The following is a 21,653-nucleotide window of genomic DNA, read 5'->3' on the forward strand; positions in this document are numbered from 1 at the left end:
GAAGAATTGGATTTATTGTACAACTTTTAGTCAGGCATTAGGCATTCTTGTGGCACTGAAACAGGCCATTCCCTATGAAGCTGCTGAAGAATCATAATGTGGGTTTTCCTCAATATACTGAAGATATTAGTGCTGCTTCCTTTCCCATCAATCCATAATGGACTATTTCTTGGCTATTTGAGTGTTTAGACAGCACTTCTCTTTGGATGACAGTTGGTTAATACTCTGCAAGATTGAAGTGATGCTCATGTTGCTAGAGACGTGTTTTGAGAGGCTTTTTGGCAGTTTGTGCAAACCCACTCCGCAAGGAATATGGCTGCTACTTGAGGGACTATTGTGGAATTTGGTTGTCATCTCAGAATAGAGGCTTAATTCCAAATAATGCAAAAATTATGCCTAATTTTATCAGAAGCTTATTTCACTACAGTAATTCATGTCTCTGGCTCATCTAGAGTAGACCACTGCCACGCCCTTGTAAATAGACTTTCTTTGACATTGAACTACTTGGATCATGGTTACTTGTGTGTTCCTTAAGGGGTTGATTTTAAGGGCCTTATTCAAAGCCTGTAGACGTCAATGTAAAATTCTGAAAGACTTCAATGGACTTTAAATCAGGACTTATTATAGGAGAGAAGGAATTTGTTATAACACCTGCACTACTTACTAGTACCCCAAAGTATACAATTCAGAGTCACACGAGTACTATAACATTTAGTTCTGGAATGTGCTTTATTAAGCTGGCTGACCTTTACTTTCATTATTGCTCAATAGGTGCCTTGTTAATGTGTTCAATACGAAAAATTAAACACCTGAATTTGGTTAGCAAATAGAAGATGAAATGTTCAATGATTGGGTATTGAAATGTTTGATCTGTGTTGCTATCTTTAATGCAATAGTTACGTGATCTTGTATCTAAATCTTTTATTATGGATTCTGCTGTTATACTTCGAGCTGATACTTCTATAAAGGGCTACCATCAATATTTGGAGGCCAAAAGTGTAACTTAATAATAATCATGGCCTAAATAATTTTTTAATCACCGAACTAATGGCAAGAAATTGGGGGCTCCCTCTAGTATAGTGGTCCTAAACTGTCGGGTGCCCCCCTCTAGAAGTAATGTTCAGAGGGGCATGGTGGAATCTGGGCTAGCCTCCATTGGGGGCAGGGAGAGAGCACCACCCAGTCTTGCTCTGCCCCCAGATCCGCTCCCAGCCCCAGCCAGGCTACAGATCCACTCCCAGCCCCAGCTTCAGCCCTGCCCCGGCCTTGACCCATGTCCCAGCCCCAGTTCCACTCCTGGCCCGGGTTCCACTCCAGGCCCCAGCCGCAGTCCCAACCTTGGCCCCTGGTTTCTGGCCTGGCCGCAGCCCCAGGCTGGCTTCCCAGCCCTGACCACGGCCCTGCTTCCAGCCATGGCTCCAGCCACAGCTTCAGTCTCAGCACTGACCATGGTCTCACTCCCATCTCCTGACCGCAGCTCCTGGCATGGGAGGAGCACAGACAGGGGCAAGGAGGGACACAAGGTAAAAAGTTTGGGAACCACTAATCTGGTGTGTCAATAGCAGCATCATACCATTACTAGAGCTGGACTGATATCTTCATAATAATAGTTGCATGAAGCATCATGATATGATGCTATCTAAATAACAGTCGTTATCAGTAAACCAAAATAGACATGTTAACTTCAACTCTTCTCAGAACCACTGGGAAAATGGAAAATATCAATATTGTTTGGTGCTGGATGGAGTTTTTAAAAGGGTATTTCATATATTGGTGTGAGTGTGTAATACAAATTGCCAACACAGGTGCTTGTGTATATATCTTGGGCCAGATCCCTCAGCTACCCACATGAGCCATGTCTTCAGCAATGAAGCTATGATTTACATTTGTAGAGGGTATCTCTAAATATGAGAATCGGGTGTATGTATGTGTGTTCGTGTATTCATTGTAGATGGGGCTGGCAACACTGTTTATTAAAGTTGCTCAGTGCTTCCAGGTGCATTTCAGTTGTTTATAACTTTGCCTAGCCTGCTAATGTAACCATTTAAATTTTCCATGTTGAGTACCTGCCTCAGGATAAAACTTTCTTTTTTAAATGACAATCCAAAATAGTTCAGCCAATTCTGAGAATAAGGCTAGGAAAAAATTCATTGTTTTGCCCTCGTTAAACTTTTCTTATTACCTTTTCTCTGTATAGCTCTAGCTCCCCCATGCTTTGCAGTAGGGACTTAAATTTGGCCCAGGATGGTGTTTGTGTCAGGGATGGGCCTTTTGCCATCCTCTTGACAGTCTACCCAAATCTGGCCAAGTTATAAGACTTCTGAAAAATTGTAGTTTACACATGCTCAGTAGAGACTTCATTGATTTTTAACAACTAAAATCTCTGAAGATTCTGTCCTCACTGAGCACGCTCCATGACCTTACAGCTCCTAGTGCTGACAAGTTTGTGCATGTTCCATCCTCACAGAACGACAGCGCATGCTCCATCCCATCACAGCTCCTACATGCAACTGGGACTACACATGTGTCGTCCTCACAGAGCAACTAAGCATGCTCCCTCCAGCCCATTATTACAGGAGCAAAGCCAGACTTTCCCAGTATGCTTCCAGCTTCTTTGGGCCAGTGTGAGGCCAGACACTGGAACTGGGATCCTCTCTCCCCTGCCTTCCAGGCAGTGTAGAGAAGGAAGCTGTTCAATTCAAATGTAGAAGGGATAAAAGCTGGGAAAGGAAGAGATTGGGCCAAGGAGTCACTGGGAATGGATTGAATCTGGGACTGGCTGGGCAAGAAGATTGAGACTGGGAGCAAGGAGGATGCGGGGGGGACTTGGATTGTTTGTATGGAGAGTCTGGGACTGGAAGCCGGGGCAAGGGAAGGTTGGGACTATTTGGGAAAATAGACTGAGTCAGTGAGAGAAATAGTGTGGGACTGAAAGCCAGGAACACTCAAATCAGATGAGCAGCTCCAGTGGGCAGATTAGAGACTGAAATTGACTGGATATAGTGGGATTAGGAACCAGAGTGGGGGAGAACAGAGTTGCAGGGAGGGAGTGGGAGGTGCTGTTGAGAACTGGGACTGGGCAAAAAGACTGGGACAAGGAACCACAGTGGGGGCGGGGGGTAACGGGGGGAGGAGAAGGTGGAGAGGAAACTGAGATTTGATAAGGATCTCATGAAGGAAGACTCATATTGGGGTCCAGTGTGGGGAAGAGACAAATCACATGAGTAGCTGGGAGGGAGAAATTGAGGTTGGTTGAGTGGGCAAGCAGGCTAGGATGGTGTGGGGATGGAGAGGCACTGGGAGTGTGGGGTTTGGGATTTGAACAGCAAGCCTGGACCAGGAAACTTAGGCTATGTCTACATTTGGAGCTTGAGGTGTGCTGTATGTATAAGTTCTCGTTAAACCAGTGTGATAAAAATAGTGGTATAGCCACAGTGGCATGAGTTAGCTGCCCAGAGTACATACACTTGGGATCCAGTTGGTTTGTACTTACGGAGGCCAGTCTATTCCATAGGTCACCACTACCCCTGCTATTGTGGCTATACTGTTATATTGAGCATGCTAATGTAACCCATACACCACCTGGGTGTGGTGCTCTGTCCCATCTAGTGGCACCGAGATCACTTAGAGAGAGAGAGAGAGATTAATGAGTCTGCTCTACAGCCTTGGCTAACAGCTGTATGGCTTTTAGCTCAGACAGTAGAAGCTCATGCAGTTAGCTCCAGAGGTTGAAGGTTCAATTCTGCTCACCGACAACTGGGGTATGTCGGTGTTACACTATCTCAAAGAGAGCTAGCACAAATATGTCACATCCCCATGTTCATGTGTAGACATAGCCTCAGACTGGATGACAAGGAGACTGAGACTGGGAGGAGAAGAAACCTGAGGAGTTGAGAGTGGGACTGGGATAAAGATCCAGGTGTGAAGAATAGATAAGTCTGAGACAGAAATCTGTGGGAGGGGATGGACCAGAAGAGTCTGTACCCCCTAGTGCACACTCCCATCCAGAGCCTGGAATGAAACCCAAGATTCTTGAGTCTCACCATTCCTCTGGTCTTAATGAAAATGTATTGGAAAAGTGTGTCTCATTCCCTTCTATTGCTGGTCCACAGAGAGGATGACAACCTGCTCTCTGTTACTCTGGTAGCTCAAGAGGCAGAGGTCTCCGTGGTGGATCTGAAAGGGTCCAACCCTGCTGATGATCCACATATATGTCAATTTTCTGTTTTTTTTTTAGTTTGCAACCTTAATCACATTCTTTTAATGTAGGCTGTGTGTCGTTTCCTAGGTTTTTTTTTAAAAAGCAAAGTCAAGCAAACTGTGCAGACTTAATTAATTCCCCCCACTGCATATGCAGTATAATTTAGGCTTTAATTACATGATCACATTATACTTTTTCCCCAGGACCCTTGCTTCATTCAATGCAGAGAATGGACCTCTGGAGCCTTCTGCATTCCTCTTCAATATTGTATAGCAAAGGAGGTTGTTGTCTGCAGGCCTCTTGCCTCATTTATTGTTAGATGAGGCAGAAGATTGCAGGAAGAGAGAGGATGGTCCTATGGTTAGGGCAGTTGGATGGGGCCACTGGGGACTGGATTCTATCTCTGCCTCTACCGCCTATATGATGCTGGGCAAGTCACTTAAACCAGAATTTTCAGAGGCATCACTAACGGTGTGTTTCTCATTTTCTGTGTGCCTGACTCGTGACCTGGGGTCTGATTTGCAGAAATGCTGAGCACTCACAGCTACAATTGACATCAATGGTTGCTTCAAACATATTAACTGCTATATAATGCTAAGTACTCTGAAAAATCAAGTCCTAGATGTCTCAACTTTGGCCCCAAAAATTAGTGGATGCTTTTTACCTTAACCTGTCTGTGCCTCAGCTCCTGATCTGTAAAAGGGATATAATATCATTCCTTCACCTCACAGCAGTGTGATAAAGCTAAATTCATTGTGTATGAAGCACTCTGATTCTATGGTGATGAGTGCCACAGAAAAGCCCATGAGGAAAGTAATGATTCTGTCTTCAGAGCAGGGTTTTAATAACATCTGCTATATAAGGTGTCAGGCCATACATAGATCAATAATTATAGAATAGTTGCTGTGATGGGTTTGGTCACAGAAAGCCCCTTAGGACTGCCACCTAACATGCTGGAATTAGCTCTGAGCCCATTTTCCACTGGCAGCGTGGGACTCCAGAACTCTGCCTTGTTGAGCCAGACACGCTAGTCTGCTGCAACACAGATCCAGGTCTCTTCCATGCCCCCAAAGCTGCGAACTTTAACCAAAAACTGCTCAGCCAGTCACCTATCTCCTGCACCCAGATACCCAGCTCCCAATGGGATCCAAACCCCAAATAAATCCGTTTTACTCTGTATTAAGCTTATACAATGTAAACTCATAAATTGTCTCCCCTCTATAACACTGATAGAGAGATATGCACAGCTGTTTGCTCCCCCTGGTATTAATCACTTACTCTGAGTTAATAAATAAACAAAAGTGATTTTATTAAGTATAAAAAGTAGGATTTACATGGTTTCAAATAATAACAGACAGAACAAAGTAAGTTACCAAGCAAAATAAAACAAAACATGCAAGTCTAATCCTAATACATTTAAGAAACTGAATACAGGTAAATCTCACCCTCAGAGATGTTCCAATAAGCTTTTTTCACAGACTAGACTCCTTCCTAATCTGGGCCCAATCCTTTCCCCTGGTACAGTCCTTGTTCCAGCTCAGGTGGTAACTAGGGGATTTCTCATGACTGGCAGCCCCCTTTGTTTTGTTCCACACCCTTTTATAGCTTTGGCACAAGGTGGTAATCTTTTGTGTCTCTGGGTCCCCACCCCTTCTTCTAAATGGAAAAGCACCACGTTTAAGATGGATTCCAATACCAGTTGACATGATCACAAGTCACTGTAAGACCCCATTCTCCATTCTTTCAGGGCTGGCCTGCAAATACCCAGGAAGGTTTGCAAGTAAACAGAGTCATTTACAACCAATTGTCCTAGTTAATGGGAGCTATGAAGATTCCAAGCCATCATTAATGGCCCACGCTTTGCATAGTTACAATCAATAGGACTTCAGAGTAATACTTCGTATTTCTAGCTTCAGATACAAGAATGATACATTCATACAAATAGGATGAACACACTCAATAGATTGTAAGCTTTGTAATGATACCTTACAAGACACCTTTTGCATAAAGCATATTCAAGTTACATTATATTTACACTCATAAGCATATTTCCATAAACATATGGAGTGCAACGTCAGAGTTGCTCATTAAGTGAGTGCTGTCTGTCAAGTGCTTGAATGAGGTTGGGTTTCTGTGGGGCATAAATACCATGTGATCATGTAATTAAAGTCTGTATCATAATGCATATTCAGTAAGGGGCCGAATTAGCTGCCGCTACCATACTCTTCAACGGATAAAGTGTCTTGTTAAAGTAAACTGTCTTTCTATTCTCCCTTTGTGCATTTGACATTTGAATTGGACAGGAACCTAACTGCCTGGGTTAAAAGGATCTTTAACTGCTCTGGTGCAAAGACATTTGTATATTCCAAAACTTTGAGACATCAAATATGTGTTTTAAATGTTAACTTGGCCAGACTTACTGTGAACTAAGTATATCACAATAATTAGTTTTCAATTTGCTCAAGGTGTTCTAAAGAATTGGCTGTAATTTACAAAATACATACCTAGCAAGTGCCTTTCAGAGCTGACAGATTGGTAGTGTTTCTTGTAACTGTCAGTGATATGTCTCTCTTAATTAACTACTAAACACTTAATTTCTCATTAAAATGAAGTGATATGCACTGTTCATGCACTATCAAAGTTAACCAAAATGTGTATCTTTTTTTTTTTCACTAGCCATTCTCTCCTAGGATGAGTAGGGGAAATAGAAGGAATTAGGGTGGTAGTTAGAACTTGGGAGATATGAGTTCAAATACCTGTTATGCCACAGACTTCTTTTATGACTGGGGACAATTCACTTAGCCTCTCTGCATCTCAATTCCCCATCTGTAAAATCCAGATAATAGCACTTCCTTAGATCATAAGGGTGTTGTGAGGAGAAAGCATTAATGATTGTGAGGCACTCAGACACTATCCTAATGGTTGCCATCTCCATACCTAAGGGCTCGTCTTCACTGGCAATGTTAAAGCGCTGCCACGTGGCTTGTGTGGTCATGGCAGACCACTGGGAGACAGCTCTCCCAGCGCTCTAAAAAACCCACCTCCACGAGGGGCGCAGCTCCCAGTGCTGGGAACGCCAGTGCACTGTCTATACTGGCCCTTTACAGCGCTGAAAGTTGCTGCACTCAGGGGGGTGTTTTTTCACACCCCTGAGTAAGGAAGTTGCAGCGCTGTAAAGTGTAGACAAGCCCTAAGATAGATAGGAAGATTTTTCTACTCAAAATTAATGTCAAATATTCAAAATTTGTGACCTAATTATTTTATTACCATGGCTCTTCATCTCAATACTCAGCCTCTCTGAAGGTCAAAGTGGTTAACCACAAGTTGCTACAGACCCACTACTATTACACAGCTGGAGTAGACATGCTAGCATTACAATGGTTCCATTTTGGTAGTTTTGTGTATATATACTTGTGCATGCTATTCAAAGTTTCTGATATAAATTGGTTCAGGTTTCTTTTGTGTATCTAATACTCAGTGTAGGTATTAAGTCGAAAGATATTCATGAGTGTGCATTCCATCTTGGGTTTCTTTTTTCCCCTTCTGGCTTGTCAAATACTAGTTTTAAGTAATGGAACCCATTTCATTCAGAAAATTCCAAAGAGAAACGAAATGGATAAGAAAAGGAAAAAGAATTTGATTGCAAATGAGGCCTTGATAAAAATTCCTTTTGGGAATCACAATTTCAATGTACTTTAATGAAAGCAAAAGAGGCAGAGGAGATTAGATGGTGTAATTTCAAAACCGGGTGGTTCACTGGCTGTTAAAATAATGACAGGTTTCAGAGTAGCAGCCGTGTTAGTCTGTATTCGCAAAAAGAAAAGGAGTACTTGTGGCACCTTAGAGACTAACAAATTTATTAGAGCATAGGCTTTCGTGAGAAGTGAGCTGTAGCTCACGAAAGCTTATGCTCTAATAAATTTGTTAGTCTCTAAGGTGCCACAAGTACTCCTTTTCTTTTTGTTAAAATAATGTAATATATAGACAAAGTGAAACTCATAGAAGACTTGCTCTGCTATTCTTACTCCACCAGTGCTCCTAAGTACTGCATGAGCTATCTATTACATACAACAGAACTGGGTCAAAAGAACATTAAAGATGCAAAATCAATCATTTGATGGTTAGGAAACACCAGCTTTATTGTTACTATTACAATCATTTTCCATAGTTGCCTTGTGGTAGGGTCATTCTGGAAAAAATAGCATGTAACTAAAGACATATATCACGTATTCATTGGGGCAGATTTAGGACTCTGAAGGCAAATGTCAGGAAAAAGTTTCCTAACTTTTAAGTGCTTGACTTTGCAAACTAAATAATATTCTGTTAATGTAGTGAGTAGGTAATCAGTTGCTGGGGTCATGTGCTTGGAGTAGGGAGTGTTCACTGGGGTGGGAAGAGCCTAGCTCAGCTACTGCCCCATGTATTTTCAGCAGAGGGGGCCATGGGCCAGTCGGGCCATGTCCAGATAGGGGGGAGCTCAGTTCATCTCTCCTCCTCCACCACTACCACAGTTCTATCAGCTCCTCCTAGAGTTTGTGCTGCTGCTTTGGCAGTGGAATGAGCTGAACCGTAACACGTTCTGTGGTTGGTTACTCTTTTGGCAGGCTACCAAGATTTTCCAGAGAGACACATGCCAGAGAAAGGAAGTGGTGGGTTTTACTAGGTTATATCCCAGCAGAAGCAGAACAGAATGTCATGGGACAAAGAAAAGGCACTTGTGTAGTCTGAGGGCTTCCCTGCTGCTTAATTTCAAAGGCCTGCTGTCACAAGAATCTTTTATAATGGAAAATGCTAGGCAACCTAAGTATGGGGAATTACCAGCTCCCCTTATAATACTGATCACCTCATTGTGGTGTTTAGGCCCCGTATCGGACATGAGTTATAAACTCGTCTCCTTCCGCTATTTATAAGGAAGATGTCTAGGGACAAATAATTTTAGCCTCATTCTGTAAACAAGCCATACCAGCACAAGACTTAAGTTTTGCATAGGTCTTGTGCTGGTCCTTTACATGGGTAAATTTATGCAATGGTACTTTGGGCAGCAAAGTTTCATTTGCTGATGAGTGGAAACAGGCCAAACATACCTGCTGCCATGCTGAAAGGGACAGTCTGCCAAGCTGTGATGGCTAAACTTTGTGTGTTGTGCATGTGGTGGTTAGATGCTGCTTGCAATTATTAGAACTGGGAGCACTGGCTGTTGGGAGTCTGAAAGGACAGGAAACAGGAAGGTGGTGGGGGGGGCGGGAAGTTGAGGAGGTGGAGTGAGAGCTACTGAGGGTGCAGCAGCAGCTTGGTAAAGAGGTTTCCACTTTACAAATAAAGTCCTGTTGAAGTTTGTTATTACCTTGCCTGGTTGCTACAACAGTACACTAACACTGAACAATTAGAAAATGTTCCCACACCTATCATACTGCTGCAAATGACTGTAACTAGATGCATCAGTGTTGGTTTCAACTAGGGAGCTCCTGCCTCAGCTGCTGCCAGTACTGGCTCTCCAAGAGCAGTCATTATCCACTTCAAAGAATTTTTTTTCTGGTGGATCAAGTTGCTAATGTTACTTTTGCTCCTGTTGGAAAGCACTTCTACAAACCATGATCTTGGCTCCCTCTTTGTTCTCAAAACCTCCACTGTGCCAGCTCACCACAGTAAAGCACTGATGCAGCTTATCTGCCTTGGCATTCTGCCTTCTCAGCAAAGTTGCTCATGGTTACTCACAGAAGTTTCCTTCCAGACATTTTTGGACTGGTAGCCAGAAGCCTTTAAGTATATAATGGACAATGATGCTTTGTCTGATAGGATAGTTGTTGCAGTGTAGGTCTGTGCAGTCTGAATACTTGTTTCTCTCATGAACAGAAGTTGGTGCAATAAAAGATATAATCTCACCCACCTTGTTGTTTTGTCTGACAGAAAGGCAGATTTAAGTTGTGGATACAAGTTATAGAGAGTGTGTACCCTGAGGGTGGTGGAAAGCATAATGTAAATCATTTCACAGTCAAGGCAGATAAAGAGGTGAAGAATTAGCAATGGAGATTTGTAAAGTAATAGCCACCATTGAAGTGCTGACAACCCTGCAATTGCTGTGTCATCATTACACCCTCACTCTCACTTTTCAGGAGAGTCTTCCAAAAGTATTTCTAGAGTGAAGAGTTCCTCTTGCCAGAGGCGGATTTACCATGAAACAAACAGTGCAGTGGCACGGGGCCCCCACTGACAGCGGGGACCCCAAAATGCAGGACAAAGCTCATCTGATAATCTGCTTCTGAGTCCCGTTTGGTGGCGCAGCAGGGCTCAGGCAGGCAGGCTGCCTGCATTCCATGGCCAGTGGCCCCACGCTGTTCCTGGAAGCGGCTGGCTGCTGGCATGTCTCTGTGTGCCACTGGCAGGGGGAAGGTGGCTCTGCCCCCACCCGAGGCAGCGCATGGAGACCCGCTGCCCCCCTCTCCCAAAGGGGCGCGCAGAGACATGCCAGCAGCAGGGCAAAGGCGGCTCCCTGATCACTCTGTCTCCCTCCCTCCATGCCACACCACTCCTGGAAGCAGCTGGCATATCTCTGTGGCCCCTGGGGGATGTATGTCTCGGCGCACTGCCCCGCCCCGAGCGCTGACTCCGCAGCTCCCATTGGCTGGGAACTGTAGCCAATGGGAGCTGCGGAAGCAGCACGCAGAGGACCTCCCCTGCCCCTCCCCCCCGCGTAGGAGCCACTGTGAGAGGGGTATGCTGTTTCCTTTGGGATCTGTGCCACACAAGGTAAGCATTGCCCCCCGATGCCTACCACACCCCAACCCCTGCCCCAGCCCAAAGCCCATACCCAAACTTCCTTCCAGAACCTGCACCCCTCAGCCCCTTCCACACCTCAATCCCCAGCCCAGAGCTCACACCGAGGACCCAAACTCCCTCACAGAGCCTGACCTGCACACCCCTTCCTGCACCCCAACCTCCTGCCCCAATCAAGATACCTCACTTTATTTTCATTTACTTCCCATTACTTATAATATAGGAAGAGGATGAAGAAAAAAAGAATGAAAAACTGGGGATGGGGAAGATACGAGAGAATATTCTTTTTCTTGGCTGGGTCCCGAGGGGGGCGGGGGATGAGGGGGGCCGGGAATGCACACAAGGACCCACTGACTCTAAATCTGCCACTGCCTTTTACAATAACATACCCATTTGTTTTTATCAGTCTGATGCCTCCAAATAGGTATACCTTTTAGCCTTACAATTTCTGTGGTTTGCATTTTCCCTAGTTTAACCTCTGCCACCCATCTATCTAGCAAAGCATGCCCTGCACTTATAAAGGATCCCATTTTTAGTTCTATTTGACTGTGGGTTTGTTTTCTTTCTTTTCTTTTCTTTTTTTTTCTTTGGCTCATAGTTTGTTTTTGTAAGTGACTTCTGTTTCCTTTTCTTTGTTTCACTGAAAATATGGGACCTGATTCAGCCACCCTTATCCGTACTGTGCAGGGGTAGGCGAGAAAAGGAGGATAGAAGAATCAGGTCCACGGTTTGCCACTGTTATCTTTATTAATGTTGGACACCCAGTCAGGTACAATTCTGTGATGAGCATGTTTACCATGTGCATTTCCCCCCGCCCCACCAGAACACATTTATCCATCAGCCATACTTTTGTGGTCTTAATGTATTTTGTGATGTAATGTTTTATCTGTTCATTAACAATATATTTTACTTACATTCCCATACTCAGGCCATTGTATTTTACAGCTAAATTAGTGATAGGGTGATCAGATATTTGGGAAGAAAACTTTTAAGTTTCATTCTTGCATTAAAGCTGTTTGCTATCATTTCAGATCATTATTGTATGTTACATACAGCTAGCTAAAATAGGCTGTCTTTTAACTCATTATTATAATGTTCCTGAAATATTTAAATTTTAAAAGCCTTCTCTTAATAAACAAAATATAACAGAGCTCGCCATGTACCTAATGCTTTCTTTTTTGTTTTCAATAACATATCTTAAACTTATGCAAGGGTGGCACTGTACTTGTATAACAATATCAATTGAAGATAAAACCAATTGGTCAGGGTAAGTCTCTGTTATGTATTTTGAACTAATTTATGACTGTTTCTCATTTGCTTTCAAACTGGCTTGAGGTCTGTTGTGTCCAGGAGAGGAAGGATGGTCCCACAGTTAGAGCACTGCTGCTCTGCTGCAGACTTCCTGGGTGGCCTTTGCCAAGTCACTTAGCTTCTCTGTGCATCAGTTTCCCATCTGTGAAATGAGGATAATGATACTGACCTTTGTAAAGCTCTCCGAGAACTACTGTTGAAAAGTACCTGGGTAGTCTTCCTTTTTCTTCCAGAGACTTATTGCATTATAAGGATTACTCTGATCAGGATGAGCCTGACGATCCTTTGAGGTCTGCTGTGGTGTTCATAAATGATAATGGTAAAATCCTGCCCCACCCCATCTGTGTGGCCATTAAGTGCCCTGACTGTAGTGTAAGAAGGGGCAGGATTCTGGGACCCCATGTGCAGAGTCTACACCCCTTGTACCCCACAGAGGTGAAATGTGCCCTGGTGCACATAAAATTTGGCTGGAGAGGAGTGGGGGTGAGGCCAGTGTTTCTGGGATTATGTAGATTCAGCAACTTTTTTCTATGGAGTTGGGCAGTGGGGTGAGTAGAGTCTCCTGCAGCCTGAAGAGTAACAGAGTAATTCTAGTTATTGCTTCACAGCCTGGATATGGGGGACAAAACTTTTCTCCCTTCTGCCCTAAGGACATTCCCCAGCATATAATCCAGGCAGGCTGCATCCTGGACACAAGATTTGGCTCAAAGTGCTTTAGAGCAAATGTCCAAGAGCTGGATTTAAACTTGAATATATAGCCAGATTGAATGAGGATGGTTTGAAAAAAGCAAATTTGACCTTTAAGAGATTAATTCTGTGTTAGGTTTACTATCTGGACAGTCACTGCAGGAATTTCTGGTGTTTGTTCTTTGAGATTCAAATAAGAGTTAACCAGGAAGATACAGAAGTTCAAACAATAATAGTAACCGTACATTGCAGCATCAGGGGCGCTGGAACAGGGGGGCTATGGCCCCTCCACTTTTTACCAGCCATAAATGTGAGCAATGAGGGAGGGCGTGGAGAGGAGCGAGCGGGAGGCGGGGTTTTGGGGGGAAGAGGTGGCATGGGGGTGGAGACTTGAGGAAAAGGGGCAGCATGAGTGCAGGGTCCGGGGGGAATGGGCAGTATGAAGGCGGGGCCTCAGGGGCAATGGGTAGTGCAAGGGCAGGGCCTTGGGTGCGGGGGAAGGATTGGCACAAGTGGGTGGGGCCACAGTTCAGCTGCCCACTGTTTCCCCCAACACACACACATTTTTGGGGACTTTCCATCGCCCTGGTGCAGTGTACAGTGAAAGAAGTTACTAAGCCAAAACCGGAAACTTTTTCTCTTTCTTTTTGAGGTAATACTAAGCTGAAAAATTCAGATACAGATCAAACCTTTCCAGAGCTTTAGAAATATTCATATTCAGGGATCTGATTCAGAGCTGTGAACTTCAGATCTGAACTTCCCCAAAGAACCAGAAATCCAATTGGTCCCCAACGTATGGGAGAGTTGGACCTGGTTTTCCATATGACGTCCATCCCTTATAGTCATATCATTTAATTCTTATGCTGGCAAGAATCCCATTGAATTGAGTTCAGTGGGAATTTCACTCGAATGAGGACTTCATCATAGGGCACCATAAGCTTGTCTCTTTGCAAACACCTGAAGCTCAATGAATCAATGCTAAAATGTTTGTTGATCTGCTTTTCCTGATGGTCTTTGATGTGGTCTTGTAGCTCCATACATATTTTCTAGTGCTGGCCAACAAATGGAATTTCCATTCTACAAAAATAAATGAGATTTTGAAATTTGTTTTCATCCCAAATTGGAAAATTTTCTCCTCTGCAAGGGCAATTGCACGGTAGCTAACACTGGTGCTAGGGCTGTCTGCAGGCGGTAGTTCTCCATAAGGGGAATTTTCTGATGAGCAGCTATTGCCAGATTCTGGCCCCTTTGAGCTTCCTGAGTGGCACAAGAGTCTGGAAAAATATAAAGCAGAATCTCTCCCTAAATGTTCAGTGGAAAGAAACCCACTTGTGAAGCAAAGCATGATGTATTGAGAGGCCATTCCTAATATTAAATACTTTTTTGATATTAAAATGACTGAGCCTCTTTAATAATTATGTTATGCTGGGACTGACAAAAAGCCAGGTTCATAGCAGTCTTGTTTGGTATTAATTGGATTAATTACAATTAAAGAGTGTTATAATCTTTTTTCCTGAAAGACCAATATGATGTGCTAGACTGTATCAGCACACTCTACTGAAAACAAAAATAGCCACAAAAAAGAGTGTGTGTGTGTGTATGTGTATATATATATATATATATATACAATAAAATATTTGTATGATACTACAACGTGAGATGTGACTCATGAATTCATCTTTGATTAAAACTTGAAAGCAGAAATAATACAGTGAATCTAATGAAAAATAAATGATACAAATGCATATCATAACTAAACCCATCATTCAGCTAAACCATTCAGCAATCTACAATATAGTTTTGATGCAAGAATCCAAGCCTATGAATTTTTCTTCTTTCTCTTCCCCCTCCCCCACTTTTATTTAAAAGGTGGTACTATTATTATTACTATGGCTATTTTACGCATGTATTTGTATTGCAGTAGTATATAGGCACCCCAGTCATGGACTAGGACCCCACTATGCAAGCACTGTATAAGCAGAACAAGCAGACAGTCACAGGCCCAGAGAGCTTACAGTTAAACGTGAGTGGATGGGATGCTTGAAAAACAGAACGGAAATTATATATAATCCAAGGAGACCTTATTTTACATTCTCAATGTTTTGTTTTCTCAGTCAGAATAGCTAGTCACAGTTTTCTATGTTGCCTTTTGGGGTTCTATTGGGATTTTCGAAAGTCAGCAGTGTCTTTCCATCAGTCTGCTTGTTGAACTTCTGCTGAAGCCAGTAGGAGTTCTGTGTAAAAACTGATGGCAGGGTATAGTTTTAAGTGTCTATTGGTACATTGTATTTACAGACATTTTAAGGTTACTTGAAGTTTTGCTAACCTCATAGGTTCACACCTACCAAGACTTGCTAGGTAGGCTTTAAAGTAATTGGAGGTAGGGGGAAGGAGAAGGAGGAGAAGAAGGAGAGCATTTGCTTAGTTTATATAATCTGGCATATACTTCCAGTGTACCCGGAGAGGACAAAGATAACATTTTACTGTAACAAAATTAAGAATGAAAAGAATACCTATCCCAAAGAGCTTGCATAAAAGTCTAAGGAGAATGGCGAAAGAAGCAAGAACTATTATAACAAACTGGGGAATAACAGATGAGGCAGTAGTACTGCAGAAAGTATTCCCAGAAGTTTTGGGAGTAACTGGGAGTTACAGTGGATCACAAACTGAATATGAGCCAACAATGTGACACAGTTGCAAAAAGGCTAATATTCTGCTGGGATGTATTCATAGGAGCATTGCATGTCTCTACTCAGCACTGGGGGGAGGCTTCAGCCAGAGAACTATGTCCAGTTTTGGGTGTTACACTTAATTTAAAAAAAAAAGGGAATGGGGACAACTGGAGAGAGTCCAGAGGAGAACAAGCAAAAGAATAAAAGGTTTAGAAAACCTGACTTCTGAGGAAAGGTTGAAATAAGTGGGCATGTTTTGTGTTGAGAAAAGAAGACTGAGGGGGAACCTGGTAAGTCTCCAAATATGTTATTGGATGTTACAAAGATGACTATGATCAAATGTTGTCCTACCTCCAGTGGACATGGAGAAGAAGGACATGCAGGTTAGATATTAGGAAAAATTTTCTAGCTCTAAGGATAGTTAAGATCTGTAATAGGCTTCCAAGGGAGATTGTGAATTGCCCTTACTGGAGGTGTTTAAGAACAGATTAGACAAACATCTGTAAGACATGGTTTAGGTTTATTTAGTCCTGCCTCAGAGCAGCTGGATGAACTACATCACCTCTTGAGGTCCCTTCCTGCCCTATGTTTCTGTGATTATATAAGTGCAACTAAATGAGGAGGGTGATGATCTATTCTGCATTACTGTTACCCAATGTGGTGTTATAAGAAACAGAGAGGCAGATCCTGTAAAGCAATTACCTCAGCCAGATACCAGTATATTGTTTCTTACACGTATATGTGTTTGCACTTATTTCATTTTTGTTTGTCTATCAGCTTTTTTCCACTTTGAAAATCATAGACTGATAAATTGCATTTGATATCTCTTTCACTTATTTCTTTATTAGCAGCTGGTGTAGTTATTTGAGCAACTATCAGGTACATTTGATAACGATTATGTTCATTTGTATAATCTTTACCTGACCCCTAGCTTCTACAGTAACTCGATATTCCATTCTGCATTTTACTTTGTGCATACCATAGCTTAAAGCAAACATTGTTTGTTGACCATTGTAGCCGAACTCTGTTGCAATAGTCTATTCCTGTTAGTGTCATTTAACTACTAATCTATCAACAAGTAAAAACATTTTTATGATATCCTGTACTGTGTCAATTTACTAAAATATGACCGATATTGACTTTGTGGCCTGAGACACATTCAGCAGTAATGTCAACTGATCTAATGTTTTCTCATTGTGTTGTGTTTTTTGATCTTTGCTATCTGGGATTTTTAGTGCCCACTATGTGCTTCAGTAATCTGTTGGAAACTCTGATTTGCTTAAATTAATTACAGTAAATCACTGAGCTTTTAAATGGGACCTGTTGGAATAAGAACCTGTGACTTATTTAGCAAAGTATGAATTTTACACAGGAATGTCCCAAGAGAAGAGTAACACTGCATTTAAACAGAGTTCTCGTGTACTATATAACAGAAATAAAATATTTACTATATGTTAGATTAGTAGTCCATTACTAACCCCAGTCTCTTGAGGAATCTTGCCCCCATACAGAGCTGAGTCAATCACAATTCAAGTTTTTGGATTACATTTAATCTCCCAAACAGGGTAATAATTTAAAAAATGAAACTAGCAGGAATGTTTTGATAAACAGGATGTAACACTAATGAATCCAGATTAGGCTCTAATCCTGCTATGGCACATGAGTTTAGAAAAATACTGTGACGCAGTCTCAGATGCTTGATTTGTAGAATCAAATACTTTCTATGTCAACCACGTTTCCATTATCCCTGCATTTTTCAAGCTTTCTACATGGAAGTGGATTAAAGTTCGTTCATTTGAATCTACAGAGATTCACAATAATGTATTGTGCTCAGAGGATGTATCTAGAGCTAAACAATGGGCCAGATCCTTGGGTGTGGCCAGGCTGCATGGGGGCTCTCTTCCCACTCTCTGGGGCCACTCCTCAGATATAAACTGAAGCAGTTTAAGGGAATTAATCCTGGACATCTGCTCAATGTAACAGTGTTCTGGTCATTCCTCTTCACCGCATGGCCTGCATTGGCAGCAGGGAGGAGTGGAGCTGTAGATGCCTCTATGACAGCTCTGCATCAATGGGTGTAATCCTTCGGAGATGCCACATCTCTTCTGGTGATGTAGAGTATTACCGACCTCAAGCAGTTGGAAATCATAAGTCACTCCCTCAAGATCACAAAATGGGTATAAAAATTATGAGTGGGGTTTTTGGTGGGGTTTTCTTTTTTGGGGAGGGGAGGAAGTTGGGTTTTTCTGTTTTAAATAAGTTTGAGGTTCTTTTTATTTGCTTTTTGGTTTTGGACCCCTTAACATTAACTCAGGTCACATTTCGATGCTTTTCTCTACAACCAAAAGAGCTAGATTTATTTTTTTAATGAAAGCTGAGATTCTCCCATAATCATTTGAATACAAGATCTGGGGCTTTAAGAAAAAACACTGTATATCACCAAGACTGTCACTAAAATTCATGAGAGTTGGCAACGCTACGATGATGTGGGGCAAAAGAACTGCACCATACCAAATTTGTCTCAGCATCACAATATTTCTTATTATTTTATCTCCTGTAGGGTTCAGATGATTCGTGGTGATTCAGTGATTCATTCAAAAAAATCTGGATGTTTATCCCAAGCTTCTGAACATGTATTATTTACAAATTATACTGCTATCTTGTGAGAAAAGACTTTCTTCTGAGATTCCCAGTATTCCTTGATTCATCTGGGAGTATAATACAATTAGAATAGCACTTTATATGAATCTATACTTCTGCTCTTTAAGTGAATTTCACCCAGGAGTTCAGAGAAAGGGGTGGGCCATGGTTTTAAAATTAATATATAAGTATCTGAAAAAAGAGATTTGGATTTGTAGTTTGGCTAAAATTCAGGTAGGTTGGTATTTTTTTCCTTTTGGTCCAGTGAGAGAGAGGCAGGCAAGGTCGGTGTTCTCTTAATTCACATTTTAGGGGTTTTATTTATATAAAATTTTGTTAAGAGTATGGGAGTTTTGCCCACCATGTGGCAGTTTATATCAAGAATAAATGGATTGTCATTTTGATTCACACACTGCATGCCACTGACATAACTCATATTTGATGTTTCCTTATTCTAGATCTCCAGATAAGAACATGGCTTCTGATGAAAGGGAGATAGTGGTTTGGGTATGCCAGGAGGAGAAGATTGTGTGCGGACTGACAAAGCGCACAACCTGTGCTGAAGTGATCCAAGCTCTACTAGAGGAACATGAAGCTACATTTGGAGAAAAAAGGTTTCTTTTTGGACAACCTAGTAATTATTGTATCATCGAAAAATGGAGAGGCTCTGAGCGGGTCCTTCCCCCGCTGACAAAAATGCTGAGACTTTGGAAGGCCTGGGGAGAAGAGCAACCCAATTTGCACTTTGTTCTGGTGAAGTCAGATGCTTTCCTCTCATTTCCATCGTGGAGGACAGCTGAAGCAAAGATAGTACAAAACATAGGAAGACAATGGGAGCTCAGCCCAGTGAATTACATGAAGATGTTGCCAATGGATAAGCAAAAGAGGATTGTTAGAAAGACTTTCCGGAAACTGGCCAAACTTAAACAAGACAATACTCTGCAAGAGCGAGACAATATAGAGACATTGATTCATCTGATCATTTCCCAAGATCATACCATTCATCAGCAAGTCAACAGAATGAAGGAATTGGATATGGAAATTGAAAAATGTGAAGCCAAATTCCACCTAGTTCAGGTAGAAAATGATGGAGAAAATTATGTGCAGGATTCTTATTTAACGGCCACTCCAAATAATGCTGAGCAACAAACAAATGTGCCACATGGTCAACATCAGATGCATGAATACTTGAGCAAAAGTGATGGAATTTTGCAGATGGAAGAAGGACTGAAACATCACAAACTACTAATTGAACAGCTCTGTGCTGAAATTGAAAAAGAGGTAAAAGGTGTATGCACTGAAATAAATGGAGATGGTAAATGCATGGCAGAGGCTTTAAATGGCCAACTAGAATCCTCAAATTTAGAAAGTGTCAAAGATGAGTTGGAAAAAAGTACGAAAGATGGCTTGAGAATCCACTCTCACTTGAACTGCATTCAGAAAGAGCTTACCTACAGGGACTTGCTGCTGCAAAAGAAGGGAAAAGAATATGAACTCCTTGCAGAAGAATTTAATTCACTGCATATCAAAGACAAAACTGAATTCAGCTGTCCAGCTAGCAAAGAGCAAGCCAAAGGCAGTGAAGTTACCAGCAAGTGTGTCGCAGTGCCAGACTTTGTTCGTAAAGTAACTAATTTAGACATAAATGATACGGACTCTGACACTGGAATCAGCTCGACTCATAGTCAGGACTCTGAAACAGCTTTAGGAGACATGATGCTGTTAACATAGCTGGAGACCATTGTGAACATGACAAAGAGCAATATAAAAATAACCGTCTTTGGGGGATATTTATCCTTTTAATACTCTTGCTATCATAGGGTATGTCTACACTGCAGCTGGAAGTGAGCCTCCCAGCCTGGGTAGACAGACTTGTACTAATAGGGCTTGAGCTAGCTCACCAAAAACAGTAGTGTGGATGTTGCAGCTCGGGCTGCAGCTCAGGCTCTAAAGCCTGCCAGACCCCCTAGGCTTGAGAGCCCCAGCTGTAGCCCAAACATCAATATCCACTGTTTTTAGTTCGTTAGCTTGAGCCCCACTACTGCAATCTGTCTATTCAGGCTGGGAGGCTGTGGTATAGACATGCCCATATCATCTCGGACCTGAAGGTGTTGACCACTCTGGCCCCATCCAACAAAACACTTTAGCATGTGTGTAACTGTGAACACAAGGGACTACACATGTGCTCAAACTGACACACATACTTTAGCATGTAAATAATCTCATGTGCTTACAGTTACACACATGCTAAAGTATTTTGCTGGATTGGGGCCTGAGTGCTTAGTGTTTTGTAAGTCTGAGCTTCATTGAGACAAAAGTATTCTGATGGGAGATTGGCCTGAACCAAAATTCCCGATCAGAAACCCTCTAATCTCTGAGTCCATCTCTACATCTGACTAATCTTTTAGGAATGTGGACATAAGGGATAGACCAACTTAGACAGACAGGGTGTAGGATAAGGCACACAATTGGTTAAAATGTAGTTTTATGATACTGTAGAGCAGATAAAAAGCAAATACTTTTTATGTTGTATATTTAAATTTCATTACCACAGATCACAAAGGTTAAATTTTTCAAAAGCACTTAAATACCATTTTCAAAAGTGACTTAGGTACATAGATTTATGTCTACACTGCAATTAAAACCCAATGGCTGGCCCATGTCAGCTAAGGGGCTGTTTAATTGTAATTTAGACATTCAGGTTCGGGCTCGGGCTGGAGCTCAAACATATACCCCACAATTAAACAGTCCCTTAGCCTAAGCCCCTTGACATAGGCCAGCTGTGGGTGTTTAGTTGCAGTGTAGACATACTCTAGCAGTCTCAGTCCCATTGACTTTCAGCAAGATTTAGAGTCAAAAGCTAATCTGGAAAAGGGTAAATGAGAATTTAAAGAGAATTGTTCCTGATTTAACACCATGTTTGGAATTTCTCATTCCAGAATGAGAGCTTCCATACATGGAGTTAATAAGGAATAATTAATTAGGAATAGCTGTATTGGAATAACTCCCTGTGGTAGACAAGCTCTTAGGCTTCTAGAGACTAGATTTTCACAGGTATTTAGGACCTAACTACCATTGAAATTGGTGGGAGTTAGATGCCTAATACTTTTGAGGATCTGGCCTCTAAGTCATTTAGGAATGTTTGAAAATTTACCCTGAAATCTGACTAAATGTATTTAAGGGGAACTATGTACAGTGCTAGCTAAACAACACAGAGTTCAGTCAGATCCTGGACTTAAGTCTTAAATGATGAATGAAAATGAAGCATAAATCTAAAAATTTCAACTACATTCTTTTCCTTTCCTATATTTTGGTGTTCTTTAGGGTCCTCCCATCACCCTCAAGTGTCTGCCAGTCATCTGGTTTTC

At 42.0% G+C, this 21,653-nt stretch overlaps 1 protein-coding gene across 1 annotated transcript in view; it reads left to right on the forward strand.

The window, feature by feature from the left end:
* The window catches only part of RASSF9 (Ras association domain family member 9), a 31,130-nt gene extending 10,338 nt beyond the window's left edge, over positions 1–20,792 (forward strand). Inside the window, exon 2 of the mRNA XM_038375556.2 lies at positions 18,744–20,792. Coding sequence (XP_038231484.1) covers positions 18,744–20,016 — 1,273 coding nt within the window. The 3' untranslated portion in view covers positions 20,017–20,792. The remainder of the gene's footprint in view (positions 1–18,743) is intronic.
* The last annotated feature ends 861 nt before the right edge of the window (positions 20,793–21,653 follow it).

The sequence above is a fragment of the Dermochelys coriacea genome, chromosome 1 (assembly GCF_009764565.3).
Source record: "Dermochelys coriacea isolate rDerCor1 chromosome 1, rDerCor1.pri.v4, whole genome shotgun sequence".
NCBI classification, from domain to species: Eukaryota; Metazoa; Chordata; order Testudines; family Dermochelyidae; genus Dermochelys; species Dermochelys coriacea.